Source organism: Gekko japonicus, unplaced genomic scaffold (genome assembly GCF_001447785.1).
Source record: "Gekko japonicus isolate JY-2015 unplaced genomic scaffold, Gekko_japonicus_V1.1 scaffold3223, whole genome shotgun sequence".
Classification (NCBI taxonomy): domain Eukaryota; kingdom Metazoa; phylum Chordata; class Lepidosauria; order Squamata; family Gekkonidae; genus Gekko; species Gekko japonicus.
The window spans coordinates 147175-171349 of NW_015163185.1; the positions used below are offsets into that span (position 1 = coordinate 147175).

General features: G+C 43.3%; 1 protein-coding gene across 1 annotated transcript; it reads left to right on the forward strand.

Moving 5' to 3' along the window:
• Nucleotides 1–8069: 8069 nt before the first annotated feature.
• GPNMB (glycoprotein (transmembrane) nmb) lies at nt 8070–23831 on the forward strand (the record flags this gene model as incomplete). The annotated part of the gene is given in 9 exon segments (XM_015407112.1): nt 8070–8218; nt 15831–15983; nt 17806–18065; nt 18348–18453; nt 19158–19316; nt 20158–20466; nt 22672–22736; nt 22739–22808; nt 23729–23831. Coding segments are annotated over 9 exon segments (1304 nt in total), but the record flags the coding sequence as incomplete, so codon positions are not given.
• Between the last annotated feature and the right edge of the window lie 344 nt (nt 23832–24175).

Sequence of the window (24175 nt, forward strand, 5' to 3'; positions counted from 1 at the left end):
GATTGGATTGATACCGCACCCTTCACTACCCAAAGGTGTCTCAGAGCGGCTTACAAACTCCTTTCCCTTCCCCTCCCCACAACAGACACCCTGTGGGGTAGGTGGGGCTGAGAGAGCTCTGACAGAAACTGCTCTTTTTCAAGAACTGCTGTTATCAGAACTACGGCTTGCCCAAGGTCATCCAGCCAGGTGCAAGTGGAGGAGTGGAGTGGGGAATCTAACCCGGTTCTCCCAGATTAGAGTCTGCGCACTTAACCACTACACCAAACTGGTGAAACATGAGTCAATCTCATGGACACAAGTTAGGTCTTGCTAATGCTTGGCAGTGTAATATTTAGGAAAGTTTGGATACAACTAGGGGTTGCCATTGCCCCTCCTCGTGGAACATCCTATTATTGTCAAACAGGCTGAACTGTGCCTTCGCACACACACACCCCATTCATTAGGTACTGTATGATACGTGAAGCTGGTGTCGTCGTATACGAGCTGCAGTGCTTCTTGGGGTCTCTGAAGACCACGAGATGGAGCAATGTGCCTCTCTGCACTGATTATATGAACGTGAGTATCTCATGAGCTCCTGGGGGTTCTTGCCAGCATGGTTCTGCCAGTGAACAGAACTGCATCAGTATGTATTCCAGTTCTTGGGCCAAAGCCATCAGTTGTTGTATGCTGGCACAGGAAGTAGCATTCACTGATATGTGTTGCTTTGGCAGTTCATCATCATAATAGGGCAGGCTGTGGGACAGTAAAGACTTGGCTGATCGGTTTAGCATTCCAGACACATTTTGAAAAAGTTATAGAGCACTAGAGGGACATTATTTACACAGAGAGAGAGAGTACAAGGAAGGATGCACCCTACATAGTAAACCTAATTGCTTTTATTGACAATTGCTTTATGACTGAAGGGAATGGAGTAATCAGACTCTCCTGCTTGTAGTAAAGTATCCATTGCAACATTGTGGATATCAACATTGAGAGGAGCATCGATATCTAAATTAATGGCTATAGTTTATAAATTGGCTCATGCTTTTAGTTCAAGGAGAACAGCAACTAAGTACAAACAGCAAAGTATAAGGAGCACGTTAATTAATTATGGTATCAGTCTTTGGGGATTTCCATAGATTTTGAGTAAACAGGCATCTAGACCAAAAGGTTTTCAAAGCTGTGTTTGTGATGGCAAGGAAGGGCTCATTATTGAACGGCTGGAAACTGTGGATGTACTCTGAAGAGTTCTGCCATATCTAATGATGAGCAGACTTGTAATAAGTTAGCAATGCTGACACAATCCAACCTTATTGAAAGCAAACGGGGGGGAATCATGAAGGACAGCATTTATGAAGAAATACAACTTGCTTATGAAGAAATGAGGCCTTAGTCTGATGAGGCGCTTTCCCCATGGCAGAACACCCATGGAAAGAAGGAAAGTATTACTTTGCAATTGGCTGAAAGGACTGCCAACATAGCTCTTTCTTACAGTAATTTGAAAGCTTTTTGCAAAGCATGTCTACAAATGAAATATTAGGCTTTGAGGAGCTCATTACAACCATTTTCTAGCTTAACATGTGCTCCCATCCAAATGAGATCTCCACAAGGATGGATATGACAAGTGATGTAAGAGCAGGGTAGCGAACCACCATATTTCTTATATTTAAAAAAATCACTCATTAACAAGCAATGGACATATGTTAGAAATAACCATGCACACAGAATAATGTTTATGAAGATAAAACTCAATGGATGACAAAGGCAAATAAAGAAAATTCCTGAATTAGCTATGTCCTGTTGTTAAATAGTTTCCAATGGGAGTCAGCTGGCTTTTCAATTAAGAGTTCTCAAAAATGATTGGAAAATTACTTGAGAGACTGAACATGAGATGATAATAGTTTATCAGTGTGGGTTTTTTTTTCCAGTTTCCCATGACTTTGCCCTTTATGTATAGAAGATTACTGTCATGTTTGTTCAGTTGAGTATATAGTGTCACAATTTAGGGCATGTCCAACAATCACACACTGCTGTTTCTATGATCTTGCACTAAATAGGATATTACTATTATTGTATTATTTAATAATGCAGCTCCATGGGTCACATTAGCAAAAAAATTAAAAACGGACAGATCCCTGTCCCACAAGGAGCTTTGTGGTCTGTGATGGAGAGGAGGGGAGGGGAGAGACAAAGGGAAGAGGGGCTTGACTGTGAATAAATGTTCTAATTGTGAATGAGAATTAAGGGGTTTATTTTTAAAAGGTGGCTTTGAGAAGAGGTCTGAAGAGGAGAAGTGATGTGATAAATGGTATCCTTTAAAATAAATACAAAGACGTGGAGAATAGTTTAACATAGGGTTGCCAGCTTTGGGGTAGGAAATACCTGGAGATATGAGGGGTTTGGGGAAGGGAGGGACCTCAGTATGGAGTAATACCACAGAGTCCACCCTCCAAAGCGGCTGTTTTCTCCAAGGGAACTGATCTCAATCATCTGGAGATCAATTGTAATAGAAGGAGATCTCCTGCGACGAGGATTGTGGGATCCATTTTGAAGTTCTATTATACCAAGTTGGCAACCCTAGTTGAACAACATCACCAAGTACTTCCTTAGGAGTGGACCACCAAGGTGGCCTTGCTTACCCTGCTCATTCTAGCAGAATCAGATACCAAATGTTCAGCACAGCATTGGAGGTGTTAAGTGCATTAAATCAATAGATAAATGCCGCAGGTGAAGTTAGTTCCCCAACTGAACCACTGGCAAAACTCTTATTATATAAACCATTTCACCTTTTTAAAAGCAGTGTCTATACTTTGAAAGAAGTGAAATAAAAAGGCATGCTTTTTCAGTCAATAAAATATACCAGTAACACTGGGTAAATCATGTGATGGAAATTTTCTAATTGTACTATGGACTTTGGGTATAAATATCTTAAAAATTGAGTTAGCTATTCACTACTCTGAAAGATTTGTAGGCTTAGCACAAATATCAAACTTCACCTTCACTATTGGTCATCTGTTTCTGGTTACCATACGTCAGTTACCCTGAGACTTATAAAAAACTTGGAAACTCCTAACTATTCTCTTAATACAAAATTTCCTAGCTCCCCCTAAAAAAAAAAAACTTTCTATGCCAAATGTACAATCCTTGCCTACCTACCTCAAACACCCTCCTTCACAAGTTGTCCCTATGCTGTATGCAAACATACCACATTCTGGTTTTACAAGCTGACTGGTTGGGGGGGTGTTATGTACTGACAACATAACATGAATCGTTCAATACACTTCCCATGTTAAGCTTCGAGCCGGCCAAGGCTCCGACAGTACGAACAATCTATTGGTCGCTTCAAATCAGCGACCAATCACAGAAGAGCTGTTCCCTGAGCGGGAAGGACACTGATTCGCCTTTATCTATGCAATCTGATTGGTTGTTATGTAAATAGTAGGCGTGGCTATATTAGCCCGGTATGTTTAAAAGGAGCCCAGCTCCAATGTTAAGTTGTTCTGATTCCTGAATGCGTTTGTGTGCTTGTTCGAATAAAGCTGAATCACTAGCTGAAATCACTCTACGGGTCTTTGTTAGCGCGATCTAACAATTGGCGACGAGGATGGGATGTTAGAGCAGGTAGGCAGTCCTGCAGACATTCCCACACAGACCCAGAACGAAGGCGAGCAAAGCACAGCAGCCGATCTAGCGGAGGCGCCACCAGACCCGGTGCCCAAGTCTCCCCCGATGGCTGGGAATCAGAAGTTCGAGGCATTCGAACCATCGTCCGAAGATTGGGACTCTTACCGTCTTTATAATCTCCACAAACAAGTACTAGAGGTTTTAGGCTTCAGCATCCAGTCTTGTATGGAGACGAAATGACAGAGAATTGCTTGTACAGTGATCCCTCACTTATAATTGTCTAATAAATGTGTCTGAATGTGTTTGAGTTGCCAAAATCCTTTATCAATTACAGCCAAGTCCTTGTGCAATTAAACACTTGGGTGGTATTGTTGTTTTTTGAAGAAACTGATTAATTTATTATCATGCAATAATGAATAAGCCAATGTGGGGTTTGTTGTTGTTCAGTCGCACAGTCGAGTCCGACTCTTCGCGACCCCATGGACCAGCTCCCGCCAGGCCCTCCTGTTTTCCGCCGTCCTCTGAAGTTTGCTCAGTTTCATGTTTGTTGCATCGATGACACTGTCTAACCATCTCATCCTTTGCCGTCCCCGTCTTCTTTGACCTTCAATCTTTCCCAGCATCAGGGTCTTCTCCAGTGAGTGCTCCCTTCTCATTGGGTGGTGTTCTACTGCAAAGTAAAGTGATGTAGCATTGAGCAGGCAGGGAAAAGCCTTCAGCAGTGCCGGGATGGGTTGCAGACAATTCTCCTTGATGGGTAAGTTTCCTCAGTGGGGCAAACAGCAGCTTCCCAGGACTATTTCAGGTCAGGAAAACAATGTGGGTCTGGGTAGGGTTCAGAAGAAGGAGGCAGCATAAGTTTCAAACAGAAGCACAGCTGAATAAGTCAGGTTCTTTCTCTATGTGGAGCCGCAAGTGACAGCAACTTCCTTTCTCCTTATTCTTGGGCACACCAAGTTCTGCGTGCACCCTTCCTTGCCTGGCAACCCTACTGCAGAAGTGTATTTATTGTAAGGAAGGTGTTCATTATAAATAGGGCAAATATTTCTGAGTTTAAAAACGAATGTCCTTATTCACCTTATATGCTTCATGTGCCGACCATTCATATTCCAATTAAATGAAAATGCACACAGCCTTCTGAAGGTGCTACCCTGCAAACAGGTAAATCAGCAGCTTCCTGTTCACATGCATTTTCTGTGGTGACTCCGTATTACAGAACAGTCTTTTGGGAGGGCCCCCCACCCTTGTATCATTTCTCAAAATGTGCAACACAAAATTGTTCAGGAGGGCATTCTTGTAGAGGGAGGGGAGCTGTAGTGTAATGGATCAGCTGAGGAGGTGACCTCTGTTGGGAATAATGTGTTTTTTCCTTCCAGTTCTTCAGCTCCAGTCCCACTGCATTATGTGGTTTTACTAGGAATCTTTGCTGTTAGACTGAAATGCTATTATTGTATTTTGTAACCTGCTTGCTGGCTTGGCCTGGATAGCCCAGGCTAACCTGATCTCATCAGATCTTGGAAACTAAGTAGTGTTGGCCTTGCCTGGTATTTGGATGGGAGACCACCAAGGAATACCAGGGGTGTGATGCAAGGGCAGGCAGCAGCAAAAACACCTCTGATGCCAATAACATCATTTTTAACAAGAATCATCATTTGTGTTTAGATTTACATTTCTTGTTTCATTTTTTGGTGTGTGTGTGTGCCCCTGGAAGTCATGGTGACCTCTGGTGACTGACCCCTCTGGTGACTGACTGGGGGCCTGGAGGATATTCAGAGAGGTGGCTGAGTAAAGCCTGCCCCTGTCCTCCTGACTGCTGGTATTTCAAGGAGGTCTCTCATCCAAGTATTTGCCAGAGTCAACTAGGGTTGCCAAATCCAAAAAGCCTGTCGTCGTGGGAGCGTCCCGCTTCTCCGGGAGTTGGTCCGTGACGTGCGCGCGCGCCGCGGAGCGTCACCGGAAGTGACGTCGCACGCTGGGGCGGGGCCATTCCGAGATCTGATGAGATCAGGCTTGCCTCAGCTATCCAGCTCAGAGCTAGATTTACATTTCTCATCAAGCAGTTTTATGACTGAAAAGTACTGGGTTCGCCTCATGGAGGACTCAGACGACGACATACTGTAGCACACGTTTATTGTACTTAACACAGACAAAGACTAACTCTAACGGCCGACAGGGCCAACTATATACATATCCACCCAGCAACCCCCCATTCCCATTGGAGGGTTTGAATGTCCCGCCAAGGTGGCTATTGGTTGGGGCTGGGGAAATCCAGGATCCGAAGTTTCCATTGTTCTAGGATCCAAGCTCTTGCCTGTGCCGTGGACCCCTGGTGGCGGTCCGCGTACATAACAATGACACTGTCACATGACTGATAGTATTAGATAATCAAACTATTACATGGCATTATCACATGACTGATAGTATCTATGGCTGATAGATAAATCTCATTCCACACATTTTGTCTTTAATAATCACAGTTCAAAGTCAATTATCAATCAAGGACACGACAAATACAAACTGTGGATCTTGTGATGCAACAGGGCTGTGGCAAATGAGATGAGACGGTGAAAAAACCTGCTAAAATGAGTAAGTTGCACACAGTGGGTCACATCCAGTGACAGGTAAGCACAACAAATGCTCAAATTCAGGGGTAACTCTACACAGCCAAGATGAATGTACAAGTGTGGTGATACATTTATTTGGGGTCTCACTTAGCTCAGCTGCTATTTCTGAATATTTCTGAGTCGGCCTTAGCTGGGAGGGCAGAGTATAAATTTGATAAATAAATAAATAATATTTGTGTGCCAGGCCAGCACAGTGCCCACCAGGGCTACAGATCCCTGGCATGCCAACGCTGTAGTTGCAGGTGAGTAAACTTGATTTAAACAAAATAGCAGGTGTGTGCACTGCTACCAGCGTTTTTTTTGTATGCCCGATGTTACAGTGAAATTTGGCTTCTAGTTGAAATCAAAAGGACTTAAGTTAACTACACAATTAGGCATTTAAGAGACTGAAATCCATTGAAAATCAATGGGACTTAGTAAATATGAATAAAATAGACCGTGTTTCCTGTTTATTTTAATAGAAATTAGGATCTTCTTACTGCCTTTAAAACCTCCACAGGGAGGCACAGAGCCAGTGTAGTGCAATGACTAACATGTTAGGCTTGAATGATTATGCTTTTTAAAACGTATATCCTGCTTTTCTCCCTAATTGCTTTTCTCCCTAAAGCAGCTTATCACATCACTCTCCCTTCCTCCACCTTATCTCCACAACAGCAACTTTGTGAAGCTGGTTAGTCTGAAAGATTGCAAAGGGCCCAGGGTCACCCAGCGAGCTTCCATGGTAGAGCAGGGATTTGAGCCCGGTTGTCCCCAGTCCTAGTCTGACACAGTAGCCGTTACCCCGTGCTGGTTTCAGAATGTTTGGGCTCAAAATTGTCTGCTCAGCCATGATGTTCATCTAGCAGCCTTAGGTAAGTTGTTGTCTTTCACAGGATTGCCAATTTTGTGCCCCAACAATACTTTTCAAAAGCCAGTTTTCACCATGCCATCACAATTACAGCACAATCTGAAGCAGAGTTACCCACTGACTTCAGTTAGGATTGCACTGTGAATATTCAGAAGTACTGGTTAGCACAAAACCCAACACCACAGGTAGAAATGAATGTACATAGCTTTTATCTCCAATAAAATACCATTTCCACCTAAATGCAGCCTATGCTTTTAAGATGATTCCCGGATTTTTGAGAGCTAGGATAATGTGTGTGTCCCCCGTACTACAATGTAAGAAACTGCGCCTCCCAAATCTCTTCTGGACATGTATGAGAGCAACTAGTGGCCCATAGGCTGGGTTTGGCCCACAATGCAAGGTGACGTGCCCCATAGTGGCCTCAAATTTTAAACTAGGTGGTGTAAATGTTTTGTTCACTGTTTCATTTGCAGTAAAAAGAAAAGTGTCAGTTGAGCAAGGCAGGCACTTTCTGTTACATTCCTCTGGGTTTTGTATATAATATGCCAGCCATGTCTGAGTGCCTTTTCTCCGTAACAGTGACACCCTTCCTGCTAGGTGGTGCCAACACCATTATAGAGCTCTTTCAATTACCCTGCCTCCGAAAAAGAGGGGCAGTCCCCTGCCTATAAAAGAGAAGCCACTCATCCCTCCTCTCCTGCATGAATTCGTGTCTTGGTGCAAAATAAACATCTGTGCAAAATTACCCCAGAAGTACCTGAGAGACAAAAGGCCTAAGTGCCTCAGCCAAGCTGTTTAAAGAAAAAAAATCCCAGTGGATGCTGAAAGTCAGAGGAATGAGTCATAAGCACATGAGCTGGGAAAAGGAGGGCCGAAGACACAAAATCATGCATCCCTCCTTAATGCCATCACATGATGAGCCCAAGGGCCTAAATTTAATCAGAGGGGAGGAGGGCAGCAGTGAAACATTATCCCCAGCTCAACTCAAAAGAGGTCCAGGAAAACAACAAGCTGACCCAAGAAAGATTTGTGGTCCGTGAGTCCGGTTGTACTTATACTATCATGAAGTGGGCTTGTTTCCTCTGCCTTCTTGGATGCTTGCTTGTGGTTGAAGAAGTTGTACCTGCCGCTGCCACCAAACGTGAGTGCCTTATCTCCCCCTTTTGATTGCCTCAGGACATCCCTTTGGTGCCAACTGACCAGAAGACCCTGGCCTGGCTTGCTCTTCTGCCCTTAACAATAGCTTGATCTGCAGAAATTGACAGGTGAAGCTTTTCAGGGCATACAGGTAAACATGACAACCTGCTAACATGCAGGGTAAGGTGCTGCTAAAGGCACAGGAACAAGGGCCAGTAAGAAAGCTGGCAAAGTTGACAATTGTAAAAGAATCATATTTGTGATCTTGTATATGAAACCTGGCAGATTATGAGTTCTTCTGAAGTAGTTTAACATGGGAATACTACCATGCATAGTGTATGCAGTGTTAAGTGGGTTTTGTTTCTGATGCTGCCCTCCCTTACATTTTTCAGACTTCATAATACTGGACATGTATCTGCACCTGTGGATACGTAGCAAGGGAATAAGAGATAGAGATCCAGATCCATATGCTTCCTTCCAACATCCCATATTCCACTGATAAGGACTGATTTGTATAGAGTCCACAGTTTGCACGGTATGGTAGAGCTGTATATGTAACAACAGTCAGGTTCTTGCCCCAAGCAGCTTGCGATTACCATGAGAAAACAGTAGAAGGAAGGTTCAAAAGGGCTTAAAATGGGGAGATGCAGTTGGAAAGGATGGGAATCATTCTTCTATGGTAAACCTATGAACAATTACTAATGCAGTTGATTATGAAGTACTGTTGCCATCTTTTCATTCCGGGAGAACTCCTGTGACTTTTAAACAGCTCCAAGCCAAGCAATAATTCAACAGGCATGGTTTTTCCCCTATGATACTTCAGCTTTTGAATTTCTGCCTGTCATCCAGCTGTTAAAAACACAAAAAGTCTTTCCAGAAAAGGATGACAACCCCAAACTAAATCAGGGAAATTGCTAGATTTTTATTGGCTTCCACCTCTTGTCTTTAGCTTTGATTTTCACACATTAGACCATGCTTTTTTCCAGATTATGAAAAGCTTCACCTTTGTGAATCCACCAAAACAGTCAGTCAGGCCAGTTTAGCTGCTCAGGTGGCATCCCTAAGTCACACTTTCACACCTCTTTGGATGGAACAGACCACTTCAGAAGCAGTGGCCTCTGTGACAGACAGGGCACATACAAAGGTATTAGTTACATGTTACATGCTAATCTGTGTGAATGTGCCCCAACAACACTTTTAAAAAGCAAAGCCCATGGTAGAAGGGGGAAACGTAAAGCAAAGAGGAAGCAGAAATGGGTGCCAATTCCATTGGAGAGCCAGTTTGGTGTAGTGGTTAAGTGCGCAGACTCTAATCTGGGAAAACCAGGCTTGATTCCCCACTCCTCCACTTGCACCTGGCTGGATGACCTTGGGCAAGCCATAGTTCTAATAAGAGCTGTCCATGAAAAAGAGCAGCTTCTGTCAGAGCTCTCAGCCCCAACTACCTCACAGGGTGTCTGTTGTGGGGAGGGGAAGGGAAAGGAGTTTGTAAGCCGCTCTTTGGGTAGTGAAGGGCAGGGTATAAATCCAATCTCTTCTTCTTTTTCTTCTTCTTCTTTTTTGCCAACTCCCCATTTTTCTGCTGCAAATTAGTCCTCAAGCCCCCCCCCCCCATGGGGCTCAAAACATGTTCACAAGCCAGGACAAGCATACCATTTAAATGGGAGGGGGGAGGCTCTCAGGGAAGGAGCAGGAAAACAGAAGGTTGAAGGAAGGAATCCTCGTGCCCTTTTGTAGGGTTGCCAACCTCCAGGGAGCAGCTGGAGGTCTCCTGGGATTACAACTGATCTCCTGGAGACAGAGATCACTTCACCTGGAACAAACAGATGCTTTGGAAGGTGGGCTCTATGGCATTGTAGCCCATTAAAGTCCCTCCCCTCCCCAAATCCTGCCCTCCTCAGCCTCCACCCCCCCTCCCAAATCTCCAGCTGACAACCATACCCTTTTGCCACTTTTCTACTTTAAATTCCACACCTAGTCATTGTGCTTTGAGGGGGGGAAATATGGAAGTACCCTTACAAATGAAATGAAACAATTTATTAACCCATATGGGGTTTGATAAGAGAAACATTCTCCCTGTATTCTAGTAATACAGAAAGAAGGATATATGGAATATCTGGGTGAAATTAAGTATGATGACAGCTAATCTTCTCTGAGCTATTTTTAACTCATGGTTCAAGATGATTTACTGTCTCATCAAGGTTGGATTGGGATTTTGAATACTTTTTGCTCCCTTTTCAGTGTTCTTTGCTTGAAAACCCTATGGGGTTGCCATATGTCAGCTGTGACTTGAATGGCATTTTCCACCACGGATCCACATTACTTATTAGCTTCCCCCCCGTCCTATGTGTATACTTTCTCAGTTTCTTTGAGATAACATTTGCATGTATATGTGCAGAGGCTCTGTGTGTACACATCTCAACTGGGGGGAGGGCAGAGTATGCCACCATGATTTTTTTCACTCCCACCCCACCCCATGCATTCTTTCTATCACTGTAGAAGGTCTGAAAAGGACTACTGTGTGCACAGAAGTGGAGGCAGGCAATTACTCCAGGAAGAAAAGGGTATAATATTACGTAAGAACATAAGAGAAGCCAATGTTGCATCAGGCCAATGACCCATACAGTGGCCAAAAATACCAGGTGCCATCAGGAGGTCCAGCAGTGGGGCCAGGACACTAGAACCCTCCCACTGTTGCCCCCCCAAGCACCAAGAATACAGAGCATCACTTGTCCCAGACTGAGAGTTCCAATCTATACCTTGTGACTAATAGCGACTGATGGACCTCTGCTCCATATGCTTATCTAATTCCCTCTTGAAGCCATCCATGCTTGTAGCTGCCGCCACCTCCTGTGGCAATGTATATTGCATAGGGTTAGAAGTGTAGGAAATGTAGACTCCTTCAAAAATACTTCCGGTTAAAGTGAACGCTTTGATAGAGGAAGCTTCTTTTCATCTGGTAGCAATTTGTGCCTCAACTGGTGCATGTTTTTATTTTAATGCTTCTCTTTCATAACATGGGGAAAATCTCAAGCAGCCTTTTCAAACAGAGGGTTTGTTGTTGAGGCTGGCACAAGCAAGGCCACTTCATGAAGCGCCTTATGCTTTAATTAAAATAAGTAAGGAATTCAAAAGAATTTTTTTCTTGGGCTTTCATCCAGAGCGTCAGATGATGCAGTTAGGAGTTTTGTCACAAGAAGCTATGCAATAAAATATATATATTATTTGAAGGTAAAATTCTTTGTAATCTGCATATATGCGAGTGTGTTAAACAAGCCAACAAGAAAGTCTCACCTGGACACCCTGAAGGATAGTGTAGTCGAGAGCAGAAGCAGGGAAGTGAAAGCAGTGAGAAAAAGGTAATGTGACCCCCATGCATTTCCGCCAAATGTCTTCCTCTGACCTGTTTGTACTGCAGCCAGCAGGGATTTGGCGCAATCCCTAAGGGAATCAGCAGTGTGTGCTGCCGCCATTAATCCCAGGGTGAATACTGGCAGTAAGGACAAAACAAAATCAGCAGCCAGTTTTGGGGGGGGGTACACAATCTTGTTCCATTTGAAGCCTGTTTTGGTTTCTGAATGCTGTCTCAGTGTTCTCCTTTCCATGCCCCAATGATCTGCTGACACCTCCTGCTTTAACACTTATCCCGTTCTTTCTCTCTCACATACACAACCCATTCCTAAAAAGGGGGATTGGGGAAAGGTGGGCTTGCCAGCTGCAGACTGGGAAATTCTAGGGCAGTGCCCAGGAAGGGTGGACTTTGGGGAGGGAAGGGAGCTAAACTCTGTAATCTGGAGATTTAGATTAGTATAATCTAGGAAAACTCCGGGACCCACCTGGAGGTTGGTAACTCTGAAGAAAGGGTTGGGGGAAAGTAGGATTTCAGTATGAAAAAAGGTTTACCAATCCTCTAAGTCTTAAAATAAACCTGCAAAGTAGATCACAGAAATATTTATGCAGATGGGAGAGCAGGGTCACATTGCCAGCCATTCTGTACCCTGCACTGTTTGTTTTCAATACACTGGGAGCGTATTCAGCTTTGATTTGTAGTGCAAAGTCTGTGAGTTTCCCTCAAGGCATTCCTATAGATCAAGTCTACTTTATTTTCTGCCATATATTATGCCTGGGAAACATCGTCCCTGCCCCTGTCCCACTGCTAACACTGCCAAGCATCTCATTAATTGCTGATGTATGTGCAGTTCTGTGTGTGGCGGCATGAGCACCACCTGATGTATGCCATTTGTTACATTATTATTACAGGAAAACAACACAATTCCCCTGCCTCAATTCCCTCAATCCCTTTCTTATAAAACTATATGTACTGCGGCTTTTTTTTTAGTGGTTTGGAGGTTTTACATTTCTGTGTTGTACAGCTTGAATGCTGGAGTAAATGATGGGCAGGATTTTTTAAAAAGTGATGGACCACAGCAAGCCTACCACTTGTTGCTCTCTGCAAATCCATGTAAACCATCCACTGTGCTTCCATTTGTTGTATGGTCAGTGGGTTTCATATACTACCCTTACTGAAGCATCACATAAAAGGGTATCATGCAATGGCATAGGTAATGGCCCCACTGGTGGACCTCCTGATCCGTGCAATGGCATAAGTAAATGGCCCCACTGGTGGACCTCCTGATATCACCTGGTATTTTTGGCCACTGTGTGACAGAGTGTTGGACTGGATGGGCCATTGGCCTGATCCAACATTGGCTTCTCTTATGTTCTTATATTCTTATGTATACTCTTGTGGTTTATTGGTGTTGTCACTTTAAAGCTCTCTAGAAAAGAGAGGCTCTAGTGATGCTTACTGTAGGAGTTACTGAGGCCAAGTTATCATGCAATGGCATAGGTAATGGCCCCACTGGTGGACCTCCTGATATCACCTGGTATTTTTGGCCACTGTGTGACAGAGTGTTGGACTGGATGGGCCATTGGCCTGATCCAACATTGGCTTCTCTTATGTTCTTATATCCTTATGTATACTCTTGTGGTTTATTAGTGTTGTCACTTTAAAGCTCTCTAGAAAAGAGAGGCTCTAGTCTTGTGATGCTTACTGGAGGAGTTACTGAGGCCAAGTTGAAGCTAGGGCTGCCAGGTTGGCTTGGCAACCCGTGGGGGCCCTCACCAGTGATGTGCTGCTGTCACTCCCTGTGCTCTTGGAAGTGACATCAGTGTGTCACCGGGGGACACTGGAGACACTCTGGCATTTGGGCAAAACTCTATGGTTCTATGGGTCTGAGTTTTGCCCAAGTTCCAGAGCATCCCCAGCATCCCCCAGTGATGCACTGACATCACTTCCAGGAGCACAGGGCGTGACAGCAGCACATTAGGACACCACTGGTGTTCCCCAATTTTGCCTCCATCGACCAATTGAGTGGCAGCGGCACTCCCACTGGGAGTAGGGAACTAGCAAGCCTAGTTGAGGCCTGTTCAGTTAGTTGTCATGTTCCAGTATACACATTTCTGTGATCGCTACTGATTTTTTCTCTACCTAGAGAACAGGTAACCCTCAGGTATATTTTGAAGCATCTTGACCCAAGGCCTCCTACAGATGCCTAGTGCATTTCTAACTGGTTTTGTAGCTACATGGCTCTCTTTTAAACAAAAATTGTAGCCAGGCTGTTGTGTGTTGAAACCTATGTTAAGCTTGAGTTCTAAACCAGGATTGTAAATACACCAATCAGAGCTGTGCAATGTTCTGGAGGGAAGCACTCTGATTGGACCTTATTTGTAAATAGTGATTGGTTGTTAGCTGACTTGTGGGCATGGCTACCTAAGCCCGGACTGTTTAAAAGAGAGCCTGTTGCTCTGTTTTTCAGTGCATTTCTAACTGGGTTTGTAGCTACATGGCTCTCTTTTAAACGAAAATTGTAGCCAGGCTGTTGTGTATTGAAACCTATGTTAAGCTTGAGTTCTAAACCAGGATTGTAAATACACCAATCAGAGCTGCGCAATGTTCTGGAGGGAAGCACTCTAATTGGACCTTATTTGTAAATAGTGATTGGTTGTTAGCTGACTTGTGGGCGTGGCTACCTAAGCCCGGACTGTTTAAAAGAGAGCTTGTTGCTCTGTTTTTGTCTCGTTCTTGATTTCTTCTGACTTATGAATAAAGCTGTTATCACTGTTCACCTGCTGCCTTGAGTCTCGTATTCAACACAGGCTTTCACAACTAGGACCCCCTAATTGAATATGCCAAAGTTCCTACACAATACAAACAACCTTTGTACTCATATATATTAATATTCAGCACTAATCATTTCTTATAAATAAATTACAATTAGTGACAGCAATTAACTATCAACCATCTCCAAAACACCCCTAAGATTTTTCACAGTCTCTCACACTGAACAAAACCACAATGGCAGCCAGAAGAGGGGTGCAGTATGTCTGCCAGCTCTTAGGCTGCTTGTCTTGATATAAAGGATGAGAGAGAGAGACAGACAGACAGACAAGAGACAGATGAGAGAGAGAGAGAGCGCCTCCTTCCAGATTGAGTTAGACAAGCAGACAGGAAAGAGAAAGAGTCCTCCATCCATCAATGTGCTATGCTTTGAGTGACTACTAACCTCCAGGGAAGAGTTGCAAGACTGGATGTGAACAATAAAAGCTAGTGTGCCTTTCCAAACAAACTCTAAATCATTGAATTAGTCACATGTGCCTTGAGGCAGGTGTATAAAAGACTGCCGCCTGTCCAAGGACTCATACATTTCAAGCAAAGATTACAGCCATAATTTGTTTCTTGGTATGAATCTGAGCTGCCGTGGTACATCCTATTATTTCAGTCATCCAAACTATGCAAAATTTGTTGTGATACATGCCTGGGCATGCCAAACACGCATTCTTGAAGCTTCCTAGCAGCATTCTATAATGCTCCTGCAAGTATCCAGCTGTTACCGATTTATAGCAACTGTTACTCATTTACAAGCCAACGAAAGCATTCAAAAAGTGTTTCTGAGAATGAAAAAGACAAGTAAATAAAGGATGAGAGAGTGTTCATTCATGTGCCTTTATATTACAAAGGTCCTTTCTGTAGCTTTTGAACATGCCATAGGCTATGGGGAAATATCAAAGGGTCATGGTTTAGTCATGTGCTTTCTTTGTGTTTCTGAAGTCCCATACATTGACACCAAAAAGTAAGGCGATGTGATGCTACATGTGATCCTGGAGTTCTGTGGCTAGAACTGCAGATGCGTTTGGCCTTACTAAGATGTGTTCAGCTGTGATGAGGGGGCTGATATGCTTTGGGCTTGTGATGCTGAGGGAGGGGGTAAATTCTTCCTTCCTGGCAGCATCTCTCCAGTTAAAATGGCTGGATTAGGTTGCTTTATGTTCCTAGTAAGGGGGAAAGACAGGCCCAGTACAAATACCTGTCTTTTCCCCTGCAGTGTTAAATGCAATCCAGAGGGGGTTGCAGATCAAAGCAATGGTGCACAGGGAAGAATTAACTTTCATTTATCCAGTGCTATGGTCTTGATCCATGCTTTTTAGGCCAAACTGCACATCTGGAGTTCCAATCAGAAAATCTGGCATCGTGTGTTGTATGCCCCTTAAGTGAATGGAAAAAAGACAACAGGATCATAAGAACACAGTGATAAACTGTTTGCTTTGCTTTTCAGGATTTCGGGATGTGATGACTCGAGGCAGAGCTTCTTCCCATATCACATTCCATAGGAGGCTCAGTGGTTGGTCTTCGGATCACAATAACTGGAATGAAAAGCTTTACCCTTACTGGGAAGACGGGGATGCCAGATGGGAGAACTGCTGGAAAGGTAGGACTTATACAAGCCGTGTTGAATCACAGAGATCAGTAGCTTGGTATTACTTTTTATTATAGTGCGTTTATGCGAAAACAACTGCATGTGACAGTATAGCAATACAGACAATATAATGCCCGCAGAAGCCAAGCCAGAAAAAATGTGCTTCTTTTTGGTGAAATTAAATTGGCTTTTATTTATAACAGAGGTACTATTAAAAATGGGGAGGGGAGTTAAATGCAGTAAAAGCATTCTCAAAGGAGTTCCTGGATGCCAAGACAAAGTGCAGTAAAGGCATTCTCAAAGGAGTTCCTGGATGCCAAGCCCTAGCCTGTTTGGACCACAGCAGCAGCAGCAGCATCCAGCACAAAACCAGCAGAGGCAGGACAGTACATTTGCAGGGCACCCACATCTGCCTCTGAAACGTTCTTCAGAGAGACAAACAGAGGGGGTGTTCTTGCATTATTTCCATGGGACTGCAATTATATACACCACCTGCCAATATATGGGCTTATTTCTTTTTTAAAATTTATGAGTTTTGCATTGAAATCTTGTTTCTATTCTGAAATTAGTTGTGGTTTCCAGATCAATTGGTCTGCTTGGCTGAAACTTTTCCTTTTGGGAAGCTGCACTAGATGTTAATATGGGTCAGTCTGTCTGCTGTGTGGGTTAAGTGCTGTCACGTTGCTTCCAATTTATGGCGACCCTAGCAGGGCTCTTTTTGTAGCAGGAACTCCTTTGCATATTAGGCCACACACCCCTAATGTAGCCAATCCTCCAAGAGCTTACAGAGCTCTTCTTACAGGAGCTACTGTAAGAATTACTGTCCTCCAAAATGTCCTATGGTTAACATCCATTCTCAGGTCTTGCAAACTAAGGGCGGTGGCTCCCTTGATTGAGTGGGATTGACAGATTGAGTCTGTCTGCTGGTTAGCATCTATTGGCCCAGTCCACATGCATGGAGTTTCTTTTTCAGCCTGTGCAGCTATTCCTGTTGATATGGATCAATCATGCAAAGAGCAAACTGGTCATAGGGCCTGACAGCCATGAGCATTATGTACTGGCATTCCCTTTCAAATTTTTTAACTTATTTTTGCTCAATTTCTGCTCCATCTTTATTTCCCTAATGAAAACATAAGGTGACAATATAAAAATAAGTAAAATGACAATTAAAAACGAATAGCAATATCAAGAAAAAGAAAAGTAACATTAAAATGAATCCAGATCAAATCTAATCTAATGCCTGCTTTTTAAAAAAAGCATTTTGAATTCTGCAAGACAAATATCTGCTTTAAAAATAAACATTTTAACTTCTGCAAGACTTTAAGCACTGGGCTGGTAAGTATCTCTTGACAGTGAGTTCTACCACAGTGAAGACTTTCACTGGCATATGGTACCTAGAGCACAGCCTCCTGAACCCTGAACCGATTTTAGGATCGCTAGTTCTGAGTCAGGAAATTCCTGAATATTTGGGGAAGGGCATGGTTGAGGGAAGGAAGGGACCTCAGCTGGGGTCCAATGCCATGGACACAGCTGTTCCACATGTTCCACAAGGGAACTGATCTTTGTAGTGTGGATATTAGTTGTAATTCTAGGAGACTTCCAGGCACCACCTGGAGGATTTCAACCCTGAGCATTGGCTCTCAGGTGCATAAGCCCTTCATCTCATAGTCCCTCCTTATCCCTTTTCTGTAACATGGGGATAATAATACTGGTCCACATTACAGGGTTGTTCATTAAGATAATGAATGTGAAGTATTCTGAGCATTTTGGAAAAGTGTTGTAAAATGTTTAATGGACCATGCATATCATTTAAATACAATTTTAACCTCCTCAGGGGGGAAGGTCCTGGCAAGTTTGACCAGTGATAGCCCAGCTCTGGTGGGATCCAATGTGACCTTCAGTGTGAATCTGAAGTTCCCCAGATGCCAAAAAGAAGACAATGACAGCAACATCATATATGATAGAAACTGCAAAAATAGTAAGTAATAGCTACACTCCACATTTTTATTCCCCATTCAGACCAGCAATAGACTCTAGGGATTTCCCCCCTTCCTTTTAAATTTGAGTGAGTATACACATATAGGGGGAAATATTGTCATATTTAAATAGAAATTAATAGATGGACAGCTACAAAATTCTCCTTTGAAATTAACAGAAGTGGGATGGATGAAGGAGTAAGTGATCTGCCACAACCTTCTTTCCACAGAGACACTACAGCTGTGTGGAGATATTACTGATGAGTGTCCTGGTGTGAATTCCTTCCATATAGTATTGTTTCCATATCAAGTGAAACTACATTTCCCCCCATAAAGCTTATAACTAAATACTGAACTTTGTGATCAAAAAGCATGAATGAGTGGTTGTAGTTTGTCATAGAACTGCACACACAACAGCAGCCACAATATGTTCCCTGATGGAAGACCTTTCCCACACCATCATGACTGGAGGAGAAGAAACTTCGTGTATATGTTTCATACACTTGGTCAGTCCAATAAATTAGCATGTCTTTTTAGTATTATTCTATTATATTTGGCACTTTTAAAAGTGCAAAGTCCTATATTAATTTCCTTAATGTTCACTATTAAGGATTCTCTAAGAGAAATTTATCCACAGTTTTGTGAGAGGTCAGTTCAGAACTGCTTTGAGAATACATAAGTTGTTTTATCGAATTCTCTAAATTTTAGAAGGAAGATTTTTAAAAATGTGCAACTCTCTCAAATAAAACTCGAATCCAGTTGCACCTTAAAGGATAATAACATTTATTCCAGCTTTATTTAGCTTCAGTAAGTCAGAGCTCACTTTATCAGATGCATACAGTTATAGCTCTCCTAGGTGCATATTATGGTTATAGGAGAACAGTTCAAATTTAAAAGAAAAACTGGCATGACACATTTTTGACACATGGAAGTGACCTGCTGTAGTTGTGCAGGATTCGCACCTGGATATCCCAGTTCCTAGTTCGGCACCCTAGACACTACACCACACTGGAATTAGATGGCAAAGGATTGCTGAGTGGGGACAGGAAGACTGCAGATAAGTGTTCACGTCAGAAGACCTGTGCTTTCATCAATATTTTTGTGAAGGATATTTAGTAAAAATTAGTGTTCATGTGACCTTTTCCGAAGACAAAGAGGAATAGTACTCAGAGCAATAGTACTATTGCCCCACCTTTTCATCTTTTCACAGGGCAGTACTACCAAAAGACAGGAGGCTCTTCAGCCATTGTTTCCATTAACACAACAAATATCACTCTTGGCAGCCACATTATGGAAGTATCAATTTACAGAAGAGGTTTTCGGTCATATGTACCAGTAACAACTGCAAGTGCTGTTTATGTGGTAACAGGTGAGTGGGGAAGGTTAAATCGTAGCTTGGCAAATCTGTACTGTTTACCCTAGAGGTTCAACATGGGCACAATGGGGGCCCTGACCTGGATAGCCCAGGCAAGCCTGATCTCGTCAGATCTCAGAAGCTAAGCAGGGTTGTCTCTGGCAAGTACTTCGATGAGAGACCTCCTTGAAATACCAGCAGTCGGAGGACAGGGGCAGGCTTTATTCAGCCACCTCTCTGAATATCCTCCAGGCCCCCACTAGGGGTTAGTCACCAGAGGTCACCATGACTTCCAGGTGCGCGCTCTCTCTCTCTCTCTCTCTCTCTCTTTCTCTCTCTCTCTCTCTCTCACACACACATACGCACACAAACATTAAAAATTCCAAAAAAACCCCTCTATGGATGTGACAGGCACTGGAATATACTTGTTCTCCCAGCCCTATGTCAGCCATTTATCCACAGCAGTTGTCCTTGAGAATGTTTCAGTCACGAACAACCACACGGATTGTGGCTGACTGCTTGAATCTTTCTCAGAGAATAACCACTGGGGCTGACAGGTTCCCACTAAGCACTACATGGAGAGACTTGACAGTGGGAGAGGGATGTTTAAGTTGATTCTCTTCACAGAGTGCATTTCACCAGTTTCTTCTCCAGCATGGGCTGGAGAAAACAAATAAGTTCAGTTTGCCTGGCTGAAGAAATGGTTTGTGGGTCTATAGCTGGATGAAGGTTTGAGAACCTGTGTTAGCAAGGATAATGTCAGTTCCTTCCACAACTATGAAAGATTCTTATGAAAGTATCTATTTTCGGTTCAGCCGTAGTCTGAATCTTTCTTTTGACTTTATTTTATATGCAGATACTATCCCCTTACATGTGACCATGACTCAGAAGAATGATCGCAATGCTTCAGACCATATCTTCATCAAGGACATCCCTATTACATTTGAAGTCCGTGTTCATGACCCCAGCCACTACCTGAACCACTCTGTTGTTTCCTACCACTGGGATTTTGGAGATGGCAGTGGCTCTTTTGTTTTCAGTGATCCTGTTTCAATGCACACATATACACTCGTGGGAAATTTCAGCCTTAACTTGACTGTTGAAGCTATTATACCTGCCCCTTGTGGACCTGTGACACCTCCTCCACCATTCCCCACCTTCCCAGGTAAGAGTCTGTGGATCAGTGTAAAGTAAGGGAACTGGTCAATTCTATTAACAATTCAGATTTGTAGCAGTAATTAGCAAATGGTTCAGCATCTCCAACAGATTAAGATTTGCTATTTCTTCTGCATTTAACACCCTGGCTGGAAGAGCCAGGCAAGACAATACGTATGGCCCATGCCTAAGCACATTTTCACCTTCCCTGCCCCTTGCTCATACAAGCCTTCCAATAAGAAAAACCCCTGAAAGGAGTAGTAAGTCACCCAACATCAGAAACACAGCTAACCAAGTAGGCAGAGAGACCACCGTATGTTTAAAAAACTCTCCCCCTGCTAATGGGTAAGTTGAAGTACACATTTTTATTGTGTCATATATTGGCTCTGAAAATTTTTCCTGCCTTACCTCAATGAGTTTTGAAGTCCTTATACCTACCAACCTGCCATTAAACTAAACTACGACCCCTGCATGGCTTTGATTAAATCAATCAATCCAGTTACCTTTATTGGCATTGATTAAATCATTATTGGCTTTGATTAAATCAATCAATCCAGTTACCTTTATTGGCATGTAACCCTTGCAAACCCATGTACAAAAAAAACCCCCCAAAACTCCACAGCATAGAATAATACTTGCAAAATACAGAAATGAGGAATTACCAATTAAGTATATCCATCAATTAAATAAAGGGCGAATAGAAATGGGGTCGCGAAGAGTCGGACTCGACTGTGCGACTGAACAACAAAGAAATGGCACCAAGAAGAAATTTAGCAACAGTTTCCATTATCTCAAGGTTTGGGTTATCAAGAAGAATAAGGATCTTTAGGCAATCAGGATATTCTTCTAATTGAGCTAAAATAAAATTTAGAAATTTCAGTCGTAGTGCATGGTAGAAGGGGCACTGCAACAAGACATGGGAAATCGTAAGCACAGATCTTTTGCTATGCACAAAATCTTTAGAGAAACTGTAAACTGTACAAGAGTCTCACTGTCACATCCAACCAGTGAGGAACAAGCACTGTCATTTGGATGAACATATGAATCTGCCTTATACTGAATCAGACCCTCAGTCCATCAAGGTCAATACTGAGTACTCAGACTGGCAGGGGCTCTTTGGGGTCTCAGGCAAAGGTCTTTCACATTGCCCTAACCCTAACCCTTTTAACTGGGGATGCTGGGGATTGAACCTGGGGCCATCTGCATACAAAGCAGAGGCTCTATCACTGAGCCACAGTCCTCCCCCAATTTTATGTGCCTTTGATGAATAGTATGAAATACATACATCCAATCTCAATTAAAATTCAGAATAGTCACAATCCTACCAGGTAATTTTCCTGCCTCATTACAATGAATAGGTGCTGTCAGACTCCTACAGCAATCAGATCCAACAACTCTCTTCTTCAGAAGTATATTGGTATAGTACTGGCAGTACATCTACATTTCAGGATTTGTGTTAAGACTAATGGAAAAGGCGCGGGGATGGGAGATATACTGGGTTCAAAGGGGTACCTTGATGGTGCGTAGCCAATCAAGGCATTAGGAGGAGCCCTCCCAAAGTACCGGGCCCTGGCAACAGGATAGTACTCAGCAGGGGTCATTTCGTAGAAAAAGAGGTGCAGGAGCTCATGAGCATAACTTGTTTGCATATGCCACACCCCCTGACATCACCGGAAGTGTGTCAGAAGGCAACACCCACCGCTCAGGCTCCACTGGACTGCTTTGGATTGCTAGCTATGGGGGGGGGGGAACGTGCAGATCTGTCCTCGCAGAGGAGGAAGAGCTTGTACCTGAATAAAACTAGGTCTTAAAGGTGCCACTGGACTGTTTGGGGTCGGGGGGGCTCTGCAACTTACCTGGCTTCCTCTTGCTCTGACTGAGGGCTGCTGGGAGCAGGGGGTGGGGATTGCTGCATGTGCCTGCCCCCTGGGCTCTTTACTGCCGGAGCTCCGCTCCTGTGCGCTCCTGCAGGAAATGACCCCTGGTTCTCAGGGAATGTGTTACAGCTAGGCACTCAAGGTCAGGCACATAAAACACAGAGTATTGTCAGGCAGTAAGAACCGAAAGTTAAAATACCAGGCAGTGGTCCTCCCTATATGTCAGCTCCCTGACAGGTGCTGAGCTAGAGACCAAAAGAAGTTACTGGTCAATTCTGCCCAAAATGTTTTGATATAAATGTATCTGCATTAACTCCTTTCCTTTCCACTTGATTCAGCGTTAACGACTAAAGTGGCTCCTAATGTGACAACTCCTCGCTTTGATAGTTTAATGGAACTTCCAACAGAAGAGGGACTGCTGAAGGGTGCCATATTACCCGATACGGACAGTATCAATCGTCTCTCTCCATTGCAGGTATGATCTCCGTCAGTAAGGAAAGGCCATGGTTTGGCAGGGTGTAATGGAAACACCGCTGTCATATTGTCCTAATTGCACAAGGAAGTCTTATCCTCACAGTGTGTGCCTGTTATTTCATGTAATGGGACACATTTCAGAAAATTATTTGTTCTGTAGCTTCAGTAAAGGGACAATTCTAACCTCAATCCATGTTACTGAGCACTCTGCTAAGCAGACTTGCCAATAAACATTTGTGCTTATTTAGAAGTTCTGTGTCCTGCTACTTCATCAGGCTGTCATCTGCATTTGCACATCCTTTCTGACACTTCAGCAGAGTTGTCCTTTTTTAAAAAAAAAATCACACATGTAGAGCAGTTGAACTACAGCTCTTCCACTATATTTCTTTGTTCATACAGCAAATGAGATTTGCACCCCATTAATTTCAATGGACCTTGTCTCTAATTTAAATGTGCTTAGATTCACAACCCTAAGTTACCATTTGAAATAGATCGACATGTGCATTAATCCTGTTGGGTAGATCATACAGTTAAACAGCAGGAGGCAGAAATCGCATACATTTCCAATATTCAGTCATTATAATGCATCCACTTACTCTTTGGGAAGAGGCACTGGGGTGTGTGTGCCCACTGTATGTTAACTGCAGTGATGTCCTAAGCAGAGTTCCACCATTCTAAGTCCATTGACTTTAATGGGCAGCCTTTTGCTGGCAGTCTTCAGACTGAAATAAGCTCTGATATTAACTAAGAGAGCCACCCTAAACAGGTCTACTAATCCTGCTTAGGTGTATTCAACAGGGCTTACTCTCAGGAAAGTGTTCTTAGGAGGATTCCATTGTAAGTTTCCAGATAGTATGTTTTTGCTGTCAAAGTTCTTTTCTCAGAAATGCTGACCTTTTGCTGATTGTCTTCTTCTGCCAGAGGGGATCCTTGGGATAAATATTATCCAAATGACAAGTATCCAGGGGGCAGCTGCTCAAATGGAGAACTCCATGGTTGATTTTGTGGTAACCTGTCAAGGAAGGTAAGTGTTTCCATTAAGCTGCCAACTTTGCTCATTATCAAACTTCTGGATCCTGGAGCGCCATATATACTTACTTGAGCCGTAACTACAGCACTCAGCTCAGCTCAGTGACAGTAAAACAAAGGCCACACACAGAAGTCCACTGTAACTGAAGGCTGCTTGCATTATTTGGCTATGTACACTTTGAATAGCCTGAATAGCCCAGCATAGCCTGATCTCATCAAACCTTGAAAGCTAAGCAGGTTAATACTTGGATGGGAGACTACCAAGGAACTCAAGGGATGCTGTGCAGAAGCAGGCAATGGCAAACTACCTCTGCTCATCTCTTGCCTTAAAAAACTCTA